At 44.8% G+C, this 12,435-nt stretch overlaps 1 protein-coding gene across 1 annotated transcript in view; it reads left to right on the top strand.

Moving 5' to 3' along the window:
- LOC119971162 (polycystic kidney disease protein 1-like 2) overlaps positions 1-12,435 on the top strand; it is a 164,942-nt gene that overhangs the window by 33,761 nt on the left and 118,746 nt on the right. Inside the window, exons 9-12 of the mRNA XM_038806358.1 lie at positions 462-581; positions 5,810-5,841; positions 8,070-8,238; positions 10,515-10,722. Coding sequence (XP_038662286.1) covers positions 462-581; positions 5,810-5,841; positions 8,070-8,238; positions 10,515-10,722 — 529 coding nt within the window. The remainder of the gene's footprint in view (positions 1-461; positions 582-5,809; positions 5,842-8,069; positions 8,239-10,514; positions 10,723-12,435) is intronic.

Genomic DNA, 12,435 nt, shown 5'->3' with positions numbered 1-12,435 from the left:
TCTCATATCATTATCTTGTCTTTGTTTTAAGAGATGGACAAATTTGTTTAAGTACAGGGAGAGAGTTTTTTAGCTTATCGTATGTATTTAGACTGCTCTGGTCTCATGACAAACGCGCCTTATACAAGTTTAGAGTCAGCCAGTTCTCGGGTCAAGTTGACCTTGGCCTGCTTGTATTTGTGCCTTAGGTTATGCGAAGTCAGTTTAAATTTAATTGTACCAAGAAAACTTTACTAGTTTTCCCATCATGCCATTATTTGCTTCGCACAATACCACAGGGGCCCCTTTCTTTACTGTGTTATAACTAGGGTGATTTTGATTGAATAAGTTTTTTTATTTGGTCCTGATGAAAACACAAATGCTTATTCAACTGGCAACAAGGTAGGTGAAAACTGGAAATCGCTGTCAAATTTTACCGACTAATTCTTCCGATTTTGCCTTTACTTTCCATTTATTTGCAGGTACCTTTCTGATTCGAGGGAAAGCTGTCAATGCCTTTTCTAGTATTAGTTTTAATGTTGGAAATATCACTGTTGTGGCAAATACTTCAGCTCTGACACGCCATGATATGGATGCTGGAGGTAAATAGTTTACATTTTATTTGCTTAAAAATAACATTGCATCCTATGTTTGCTGAAGGTTTTTACCTTGTATCTTCTCTCATTTTGGAAAAACAATGTACCATAGAACTGTGCCTCTGATATCTATTGACCCCATACTCAGCCAATATAAATAGTTAGGATTCCAATCTTAACTCAGTGGTCACTCTTGCCTCTGATTTAGCAAATTGTGGATTCCAGTCTCACTCTGGTGTCTTGAACATTGCTTTTGGTATACTCTTGGGCAGGTCTTATGGTGCAGTGGGTAGCTTGCCTTTGAGCCAGAATCTCGGAGTTTAACTCCCACCCAAGGACGATGGCCAAGGAAGGTGTGTTCATAATGAAGCCAAAAAATGTTGTGTAACAACCTGTAAGTCCTTTCACCACATGCCAAACCAGGGGCAGGTTTAGCTCACTGAACTAAATCGCTGGCTTTAAAAGCAGACCAAGCAGGCCAGCAGCACGGTTCGATTCCCGTACCAGCCTCCCCGGACAGGTGCCGGAATGTGGCGACTAGGGGCTTTTCACAGTAACTTCATTGAAGCCTACTCGTGACAATAAGCGATTTTCATTTCATTTTCATTTCAAATTGAAAGAGAGGGAGAGATTCCTGGTCAGCCATGTGATGGAAGGAAAGCTAGAGTCATTACCATCACTATCCAGAGCTCCAGACTGCAACTTGCATGTGAAAAGTGAATGGACTGTATCACAACACCACAATCCAAATGTGACCCTCAACACTTCCCACCCCGCCAACTGCCCAATATGTCAGGGATGAAATTGAATATATTTGGGGATGCAATCCAGCTGGAATTGCTTCTGACACCTGTTTGCAACTTCCATGGAAGTCAATGGAACTGAATACTTGGTGGAGTGTGTAGTGATATCATGGTTGTGTTGTAATTTACCGACTGACCACTAGGTGTCTCATTAGAATATAAGTGAATGTTAGAGCCGGGTGAACTCAGACTGACTTGGGAGTTGAGAGAGAGAGAGAGAGCTAGTGGCTTGTGCATGTTCATACCAATATTCATATGTTGTTTTGTATATATTTGACCTACAGTTAATGTTAATAAACCATTTATAACTTTAGCTGCAAGTGTTCTTGTAATATAAATCAGCCATCCGTCAAGAAAGTTACAGATGGTATAATGGGTGACTGATGCAATACTGTTTGTTTTGCATCATTTATACAGCCCATATTCCATTTCGTCCCCATAATAATTGCATCTGAATCATCAGGCTGCATCCACTGTGCTTCATTGGAGTACATTATGGACTGGTGTAACATGTTGTGGGACAGGCCAAAAGGTAACCAAAACTATCAACATGTTGATATGCCCTTCAAACATTAAAGCCTTTGGCTGTATGAAGCCACAGATGTGAGAAGTCGCGGTCCAGAATTCTTATTGAATTGACACAGCACCATATTTGGACAATGACTCGGCATTAAATACAAGGTCAGATAGTTAAGGCTTTACTCCCTACTCTTAAAACATATCAGCGGTTTCCAGCAGAATTCCATTAGAGAGTCCACGAAATGCCATCGGAAGCAATTGGACGGCTGCAATCAACAAAACAGGCAAGGCACCCAACAGCAACACTTTGAAACAGAAAGAGGGAATCTCTTATATTCTGTTCTAACTTCAAATCTACCTGTGAGACCTGGCAGATTAACGACAGAAACCTTGCAGCTACTGATTAATCTCTGCTTATTAAGACCTCCGCTCCAGCCAACTCGACTGAGAAAAGTCACGCCTGTGATGAAAGAGAGACTGAGATAAATGTCATTTTTATAATGACTATTTTTATCTTCATCTAATTTTGCATGTGTGTGAGACAGAGTGAGTGAGATGTCACATTCTCCTTAACAAAGGCCAAGTGTGTAAGAAAAGAAGACAACCTTCCACATTTTACAATACACAAAGGCTTATTGCTGGTTAGTAAACCATGCTGAGGGTAATAAAGTACACATGTCTACAAACATATTGATTGCGGACAATAAAAAGGAAACACATGACAGTAAACAATCACTAAAAATATTCATACGAGCATCCTCCTGCATAATTGTAATGGGTTGTTGGCACTGAGGATTATCATGTGAACACATTAAGTGTTATGGATATGAACATTAATATTACAGATTTTAATTTCCAAGCTTTGATATTTAAAATGGCAGCACGCGGACTGATTCCCCAAATGGGAATTGTATCAGAAAGAACCAAAGGTCAAAAAGGAGCAGGAGTCAGAAATATGCAAGTATGAAGCATTTGGTTTCCTGTCCATTTAATTAAAGGGATGGAAAATGAAGAGCTGCAGCCCACAAATTTATAAATTGCTGCACATGTGAGCACTGATTGTTGTCTGGAGCACCTGCTCCTGGAATCAACCTGACTGACTTCCTTTTCTCCCCGAACCTATTTTGTTGGGCTCAAATGTAAAATTGGAGGCGATTTTGAGCTGGCACTCTCTGCCCGTGAGAATCTCGGCATGGGCTCAAATTCCAAAGAGAATGGAAAAGCGTGATTCTCTCCGACATAATTTTCACGCCCCCCCCTCCCCCGCCCCCCCCCCCCCACCCCAACCTCCGGTGGAGTAATGATAATTGTGCCACGGGAGCCCAGGAACTTCATTTTAATATATTAGCATGTCATTAGCAAGCACTCTCTCCAGACCTTCCCTGCTCACGGAATATTTACCGGGGACCGGCGTGACGTCACGTCAACATCATTTACAAAATGTTTGGCTTCAGTTTTAAATGAGTCAAATAACTTGCCGGGACAATTCAGCTAGGTGCTGCATCAGCAGGGTGGAGTTCCCGACTAGTTATTAGCTTCACCCGCTGGTCTTTTCCCAGTGGTCCAAGTTACCCTGGACTCCACCCAACTGAGCTTGGCCTGATTCAACCCAACCTGTCAACCTTGCGTACCTGATTATTTGAAGTTTTTTTCAATATTATTTCTTCACGATTATGTACTCTTTTTTCAAACTTTATTAAAAAGAAACCTGTTCACTTGATGTCATGTGCCTCCTATTAATTGCATGAAGGCTCGTCTTTTTTCTGCAAAAACTGGCAAAATCTGAAATGCAGTACGGACTTGATCCTAAGGTTGCCAGTTTTGAGACACGGCTCATTTAAATATGCTGATCTGAATCTCGCCCAGTGAGGGTGAGATCCAGATCGCGATGTCTCGCAAAGTTCGGTTAAATCTCACGAGATATCTCAAGCACAGCGAATCTCACAAACGACCTCTCACGAGATTCAATGGCCTCGTCATGTCACCAAGTCAGGCGCGACCAGGCCGGTAAATCGCGCCCACTGTGTCTGTATTATAACCAGAGGAACTGTGCCTGTATTATTACCAGAATATTCCTGACTCCATGCTGTGCTTTACAAAATGTCGAAAGGTGGGCCTAGATTTTTCAGATGGCAGGGGGCAGCCCCTCACTCAGGAGAAAATCCTGCCTTGAAGAACTGCCGGCCAATCCCTGCCGTGACAACGCGACATTGGATGAAAGATAAACAATACCAACTTGCATGAGCCTAATTGCCAGAGCCTTATGTAAATGTAAGGGGTCCCAGGCGGGGAACATAGGCAAGGGCTTGGGGGTCATGAAGGGGCTGATCAGGGTCTTGGTGAGAGGCCTGGGGCTGGAGGGGGAGGGGGAGGAAGGACCTCCAGAGGTGTCCAGGGCTTGAGCGAAATGTGCCCCCAATCTGAAGGGGGATTCTGATGAAGGCACCCTCAAAGCACACCCCCCAACCTCACACCCACACCCTGCCCGAGATCTAACTTTGATTCTTCCTGGCCGTCCCCCATGGAGGCACAATGTTCCTGCTAGATTCAAATTTGAGGCTAGGTGGGAAACAGCCATTAAGTGGCAATTATTTGGCCATTTAAGGGCCTCAATTGAGACAAGGGAAGGCTTCCAATCTAAGGCCTTGCCTGCCCCAGTGTAAAATTGCTGTGGGGTTGGGGTGGGCAGATGGTGTGGTGCCTGGATGGAATCCTATCCCTTCATTTTCACACTTCCGCATCCCCCCACCTCTCCCGCCACCTAAAAACCCACCAGTGGGGAGCGTAAAATTCAGGCCCTTGTCTTCTGTTGAATCTATCATCTTGGAACCTGGCCACAAACTCTGCTCCCTACCCACTGGCTCCATTCCTTTCCCCAACAATGCCTGAGGCTGAGCAAACTATCTCAGCATCATATTTGATCCCCAAGACAAGCGTTCAACTACAAAACTGCACCATTACTAAGGCCATCTGTGTAACCTCTCCCAATTCACCCCATCTCAACTTCTCTGCTCAAACCCTCAAACATGCCTTTGTTACCATCCAAATCGACTGTTCTATCATACTCCTGACCAGCCTCACACATTCTAACCTGCATAAACCTGTCAGTTACTCACACAAAATCCCTTCTTTGCATCACGACCCTTTGATTGACTATATTTTCTCCCAGTTAAGCAACATCTCAATATAAAAATTCTCATCCTTATTTTCGAATCACTCCATAACCTGGCCCTTACCAATCTCTGCAACCCCACAACCTTTGGAGATATTGATGCTCCTCTGCCTCTGGCCTTTTGAGTATCCCCACTTTTAATTGCGCCACCATTGGTGGCTGCACCTTTTTTTGCCTAGGCCCCAGCTCTGGGACTCCCTCACTCAACCCCTCCACCTCTCTTTTCCTTTAAGACACTCCTTGAAACGTAATTCTTTGACCAAACCTTTGGTGATCCATTTTAACATCTCTTTATATGGCTCAGTGTTGTATTTCCCTTTATAATGACCCTGTGAAGTGCCTTGAGACATTTTATTATGTTAATTCCAATTCCAATCCTCTTCCCGCACCTAGTGGTGCACTAAGGTAGATTTGTGTCTTTTTCTCCAGCTTGGAATTCTGGGAAGTGGTGTCTAGTCTGTTGCCGGGGGCTTATAGCTTGAGGAGCACCACTCCACATTAACGGTGGGTGACCTGGTGTCTCTCCTGATCTTACTGTCACCCATTGGTGTGTTTGGAAGCATTTTGCAGGTTGACACACTCAAACTGTTTGACCACGTTATGAACACACCGTCCTTGACCATCAATTCCTCTGGTGGGATGTTACACACTGCGCCTCCTTATTCTGTTAAAAGTACTATATAAATATAAGTTGTAATCACTGAGAATCCCCTTAACTTCTTTTATTTGTGTTCCACTAGCTTCCTCACACAATGGAATGTCTCCAACAGAAGTAAGAAATTAATATTTATCATTCTGTTTGTAAACATTTCAAATTTGTGCGGGCAAGATTTGTTCAGTCGGCCTACTTTTCCTTTTTCTACAGGCTTGGAGGGCCGAAGGGCCTCTTCCTGTGCTGTATTGTTCTTTGTTCTTTGTATTTCCACCTGTTGGATCTGGGACCGAATTTTTTGTTGATTTATGGGAACAGTGATGTTATTAAAACCTGCTGGCACCTAGCCTTTCTAAAACTGAAATATTCGTCTCTCATCAGATTGGAAAGATAAAGCAATCGGTGGATCACGTGCTGGTCAACATTTCATAGTTTTGCACGTGTCACTTGCTCTCCTCTAACCTTACGTCCTTAGTTTCTATATAGTAAACAGTTACACAACTCCAACTCAATTGGGAGATAATTTAAAGTAAATGATATGATTCTATCTGTGGAGTCAATGACTCTGCTTCTACTGCTCCCATTCCACCACTGTAGAATCCTAGGATTTCACCTGTTGCCAGCTGGTGTGTAGGGTGGGGGGGGGGGGGGGGGGGGGGTGGTAGTGGTGGTGGGGGCAGGCTAATGTCAGGACAAGTCCGTTCCTACTTTGCTAGTTCACCTTGCAACAAATTAGCAGTCATCAGGCTATTAATTCGCTTGAGGAGAGCCCCAGCTGAGAGCCCCCCCCCCCCCTAACCATCAGAGAACTACGGGCCATTCAAGTGGCTGGCTGACTGGCCGGCCTCTGGTCCCGGAAGTGTGACAAGAAGTGATGGCCACTTCTGGGGTCGCAGCAGTCCCAAAGGAAAGCCAGCTGCGATGGAATTGGAGTTGAAGGTAGGGCTGGGGTCTTGCCAGGGCCAGGCTGGCGGGCCACATTGAGGAGGGGAGGGGCAAGGGGGTTGGGGAGGCTAGGTGGAGAGGGCAGGGGAGCAGGGTAAATACAGTTGTGGGAAAATTTGGGGCGCGGGCCTCCAGTGGGCACAGGGGGCCTGTAAAGGAAGCACCTCCTTCTTTGGCTTGGTGGGCTGGACACATGGGGCCAGCCTCCTGCTAACTAGGGTTGCCAGCCATGGTCAAATGTATTCCTGGAAGTTGAATCATATGACTTACGCCTACACTCATAGAATCATAGAATTTACAGTGCAGAAGGAGGCCATTCGGCCCATCGAGTCTGCACCGTCCCTATGCCTCCACCCTATCCCCTTAACCCAGTAACCCCACATAACCTTTTTCTTTGGGCACTAAGGGAAATTTAGCACGGCCAATACACCTAACCTGCACGTCTTTGGACTGTGGGAGGAAACCGGAGCACCCGGAGGGAATCCACGCAGGGATGGGGAGAACGTGCAGACTCCGCACACTCAGTGACCCAAGCCGGGAATCAAACCTGGGATCCTGGAGCTGTGAAGCAACTGTACTAACTACTGTGCTACCCTGCTGCCACTCCCGCCATTAGTCAGCCAACACATCCATCTTTGTTATCTATTGCCTTTCTCCGCCAAATGGGAAGCAAAAAGTGTCTTTACTCAATTGGATGATGCTTGACTTTCAGCCAGTCCCCCCCCCCCCCCCCCCCCGTCTCCCCCCCCCCCCCCCCCCCCCCCCCCCCCCCCCCCCCCCCCCCCGGGCCATTTTAATAAAGAGAAATGCTCAAGGAAAATTACAAAACATAACAATAACAATTATGTTGCCAATCACCTTACCTTAAGAAGATTCCATACAGAGATTGACATATTTCTAGATGTGGTTGAAATTAAGGGATGTGGGGATAGTGTGGGAAGACAGTATTGAGGTACATGATCAGCCATGATCTAGTTGAATGGTACAGCAGTTCTGAGAGGCTGAATGGTCTATTCCTGTTCCTAACTTCCTGGAAGATAAGAAATAGAAGCAGTAGTAGGCCACTCAGCCCCTCAAGCCTTCTCCACTGTTGAATAATATCGTGGCTGATCTGATTGTCGTCTCAACTCCACATGCCTACCTACTCCCCAGGACTCCTGACTCAATTGTAGATCAAAAATCTGCCTATCTGAGCCCTGAATATGCTCAGTGACCCAGCCTACATTGCGGTGTGTAGAAGAGAATTCCATTGTTTCTGAGGGAAGAAACTCCTCCTCATTTCTGTCTTGAATGGGAAGCCCTTTATTTTGAAACTGTGACCCTTATTTCTAGATTCCCTCACAATTGCTTATCAATTTATCAACTTGACCAAAAGCAACATTTTCCACCTTTTTCTTTTTCAGTCAGTTCTGAAAAGGGAAGCAGATGAGAGGCCAGAAAAACTTCAAGCTAAAATTAATGGTGGCCAACTAGAGGTGGCAAATCCTTTCTCGCAGCTTGTTCTGAGTGGAAGAAAATCGAAGAGTCGTGACTTGGATGGCCACAGTGAAATGTCTTTCCAGTGGTCATGTGGTACGTTGTTGAAGCACCTGGAGTTTAAGGACACTCACTTGGTTAAAACTTTTAAAATGCAATCCAATTTACTTTAAACATCTTAGTCAATCTTGGCAAAGTTATCACCACCTATCTTCAATTATGTGATTTTACTAAATTGCACTGAAACGTTTTGGTTAAATTGACCAAAGTACCTTCTCCAGCATGGCTTCCTGAGCTATATGCAGGTTTGGCCCAACCATACCAGGAGGCTTATTTCACTCAGTCTTTTTGACAACCTTTGGATGTTTGTTTAATGTTCCAGTGGTTTATCAATTCTTGACTGCCGTTTTTTTTTCTGATCCATTTTTGCTAAGTAATCTGTATCACTTGCATTGATCATCTACTCCTTGTGTATTCCATAAGTGCTTGAGTATGAATTTTGTCAGTAACTTTAACAGAAACCCAGAGAAATGGTTTAAATGATGTAATTTCTCTGGAGATTCAACATACAGCAGTCAATTGGGAAATTCTTCTGGATGTTCACCCTTCATGACTTTACACTTATCGATATTAAATTGCATTGATGAGTTGGTCTGTGAGCCTTCCCAAATGTGTTGTTCCCCTGTAGTATGGGCCAATGTAACACTATATTAGTACCAGCTTGGTGTCATCCATGAACTCAACGGTGATCTCACCTTTATTCACTTCTGGGTTATTCCCAAAACTTTGGAGAATTCTGATTAATGTGACTCCGCTTATTCAGAGGGCTTGCCACCTGTCCTAACCACAATTCAATCTATCGCCAGCAGCTGCCATCAATGCCCAAATACATACGACTACTTTCTATGAGCGATCAAAAGTTTATTCAAATTCGAGTAGATCACATCAACACTCTTCATTTTATCTACATCTTCTGTTACTTATTTAAAAAGTTATGTTAAATTGCTCTGGCATAACTATCTTTTTGTAAGCCCATGCTGACTCTTACCATTTTTCTTCATATCTTTCTATCTGCCTGCATCATAACCTCATCTTTGATAATTGATTCTGGAATTTGCCCTGTAATGATCTGGGACAGAATACCTGTAGTTACCAATATCACCTTCAGATTGCTTTTAAAGTAAATGGATCTTTGCTGCATTCCAGTTCTTCGTGATTATGAGTGACAGTATTGATTTAGCTCACTGGCATGGAGAAGCAAAAGTCTTGACAGCTGAGTCATAATTTACACCACAGAGTGGGGTGGGACAAAAATGCTCCTGGACAGGCAATAGGCCAATGAGGTTGGGAAGAAGGTAGATCCATGTGATGGGGTGGGGCAGAGGAGCTGAGCTGTATTTCTGATTTTTACCAGTGTGAGAGGATCCTAGGTGGTTTAGGTGGAGTCCAGCCGAGCATTCTACCACCTCCTGGCCCTCCAAAGCAACCTTATAATTTACTTCCTGGCCTCCTCTTCAGTTGGACCACCAGCTGAGGCTGTGCAGTGTGAACACAGTGTCTGCTTTGCCCAATGGCATTTTAAAATGGAATTTGTGCTGCTATGTTTAGCTGCAGACTCCAATTTACATATTGAGAAGACCTTCCCTGTCTGAGTCAGGCAGGCTCTTCAGTTACCCAGTGGAATACCCTATCAAAGTTGGTATTGGATGCTTCTGGAATGGGGATGGGCAGTAAGGATATTTGCATAATTATAAAGGCTTGGCGTCACTCTTTTTCCACCCAACAGTGCCAGTAAAAATCGATCCTCCTGCTGGAGGTAAGAAGATAAATAATGATAGAGTGGGCAGAATAATCTCTCCTCCCTCCTCAACTTTTCCCTCTTCCTCTCCACTACCTTCTTTTTCCAACCTCCTTAGTTTAATTATGCTGTTTCCTCCTGAATGTTCTTGACCTGCAAAATGCCTTTGGTCTTGACCCTTTTCAGCAACACCATGCTGGAGGATTAACTAATTTTAATTAAAGGACCGACGGTCTTGGGGACCAAAGTGAAACAGCCTGGGATGTAATTATTTACGGTAAGGCACATTAACACTACAATTGATGTGTCAATGAGAAGTGATTTTTGGTTTTGCACTGATGTTAAACTTGTATCATGTAAATCAGGCATCAATGCTAGAACTGACTGATGAGCTGACAGTAGAATCCTTGTGATGTGGAATGGTGGTGGTTACAATGAGTGTCTCTGGCCAACATCAGGTTGGAGTATTTTTTTTAAGATTAGCTCAATTTTTTAGTTGCAAATACAATTTGCAGCTGACTCACACATTAAAAGCGTACATTGTTTTCTACCTAATCATCTCTTGTCTTTGGAGGTGTTTGTTGGCCATCATGGGACACTTGTGTGCAGAGCAACCAAATTGACACAGTGCATCAGGATCTGACCATCCATCCTTCCTGCCTACCTCCACCTAACTCTTTCATCTCAATCAGACTAACTGTAAGTAAACCTGGCACACCAAACAGTACGGCAGAGAAATGTCTGATCTTCACCAAGAAGAGCAAAAAAGGCATGAATATCAGGTAAGGGAATTACATTTGGATTGAAGATGACTGTGTGCAGCATGATTAGATAGTGAGCTAAGTCATTTTTATATCCTGCTCGGTACAAACAATAGTGGTTTTCCATGCAGACTGCAGTCCATTTTCAGTAATACTACCACATCCTTAGCATTGTAGACTTTGTATAAATATTAATCTGGTCTAATCATAGGGCGAAATTCTCCGACCCCCACGACGGGTCGGAGAATAGCGGGAGGGCCTTCCCGACATTTTTCCCGCCCTCCCGCTATTCTCCCCCCCCCCCCCCCCCCCGCCCAACTCCTGACACGAATCGCTGCCGCCATTTTTTTACGGCCGGCAGCGATTCACAGCTGTTCGATGGGCCGAAGTCCCAGCCCTTTACGCTGTTTTTACGAACGGCAAACAGACCTTGTCTGGCCGTTTGTAAAAACGGCGGGAACAACTCGCTTTTTATAACCATGGCACCGATTGGCACGGCAGTACCACGGCCGTGCCAAGGGTGCCATGGGCCCGCGATCGGTGGGCGCCGATCGCGGGCAGCGGGCCCGATGCCCGCGCACTATTTGTCCTTCCGCCGCCCCGCAGTATCTATTCGCGGGGCGGCTGAGGGGCATCCCGGCCCGCGCATGCGCGGGATTCGCGCAAATACGCGATGACGTCATCCGCGCATGCGCGGGTTGGAGTCTTCCAATCCGCGCATGCGCGGCTGACGTCATATGACGCGTCAGCCGGCGCTAACTCCGGCAAGCGGGCTTAACGAAATTCGTTAAGTCCGTGATGCCGGAGCTTGCGGCGTCGGGCTGCTAGCCCCGACCGGGGACCAGAATCGGTTCCCGGTCGGGAAGGGTCGCGCTGGCGTCAAACCCACCCGGGTTTGACGGCAGCCTTACGATTTCTCCCGTTTTGGGAGAATCGCGCCCATAGTTCTTGGCATTGCTTTCAAATGTATTGTCATTGAGTACTTATGAACCCAAGGTTAAGATTATCTGGCAGATTTTTTTGAGTTTGCTATCTTTTAACCATTCCCATGCTTGTCAAGACAGAAATTTCAGCCTCCTACCAGATGGTCACCATTTAGGATGTGTGTCCCGAATCATACTTAGCTTAGAGGCTCTGAGTTTTGGACTGTTATCCTCACCAGAGCCTATACTGTTTGTTTATTTTAGAGCTGAATTCATACAGAGCTATGGATGAACATCATTAGACAAAGCGGTGTATAGGTTGTGGTTTCCCATTGAAATCATCAAAGGGTTACCTGGGCAAGAAACATTTTCTCTATATATTTGCCTGGAAAGATGGTGCTAAGAATGAGCACAGACATAAGCAACAAAGTTAAGGTAACCTAAAGAGAACGGCTATAGTGACATCAGTCCGGAGATTGCGATATTTTAGAATGCACTATTAGCAGATTTCTGAACTCCGAAATTATATGGATTTATCATCCCAGAAGATGGTGTATCATATGTTATCATAAGAATGAGACTGTAATCAGATCTGGATTTTGACTTTGTCAACCCAAAGTGAAACGGCATAAATTTGAAGTCCACTCAAATTTGATGATGAGGGCAGAGGAAATAGACACATCCACCGTCAGCTAATTCTGAGGCAGATTCTTCGCCAAGAAACTCAGAATCCATTGCTACTGGATAACTAACGCAGCAATTCTCACTCTATCCAATAAGTTCTGAAACATCTACAATCTCCCGCACCTCT

This window comes from Scyliorhinus canicula, chromosome 9, assembly GCF_902713615.1.
Source record: "Scyliorhinus canicula chromosome 9, sScyCan1.1, whole genome shotgun sequence".
NCBI classification, from domain to species: Eukaryota; Metazoa; Chordata; class Chondrichthyes; order Carcharhiniformes; family Scyliorhinidae; genus Scyliorhinus; species Scyliorhinus canicula.
The sequence above is the reverse complement of the archived record's forward strand: the minus strand, read 5'-3'. Positions and strand labels throughout refer to the sequence as shown.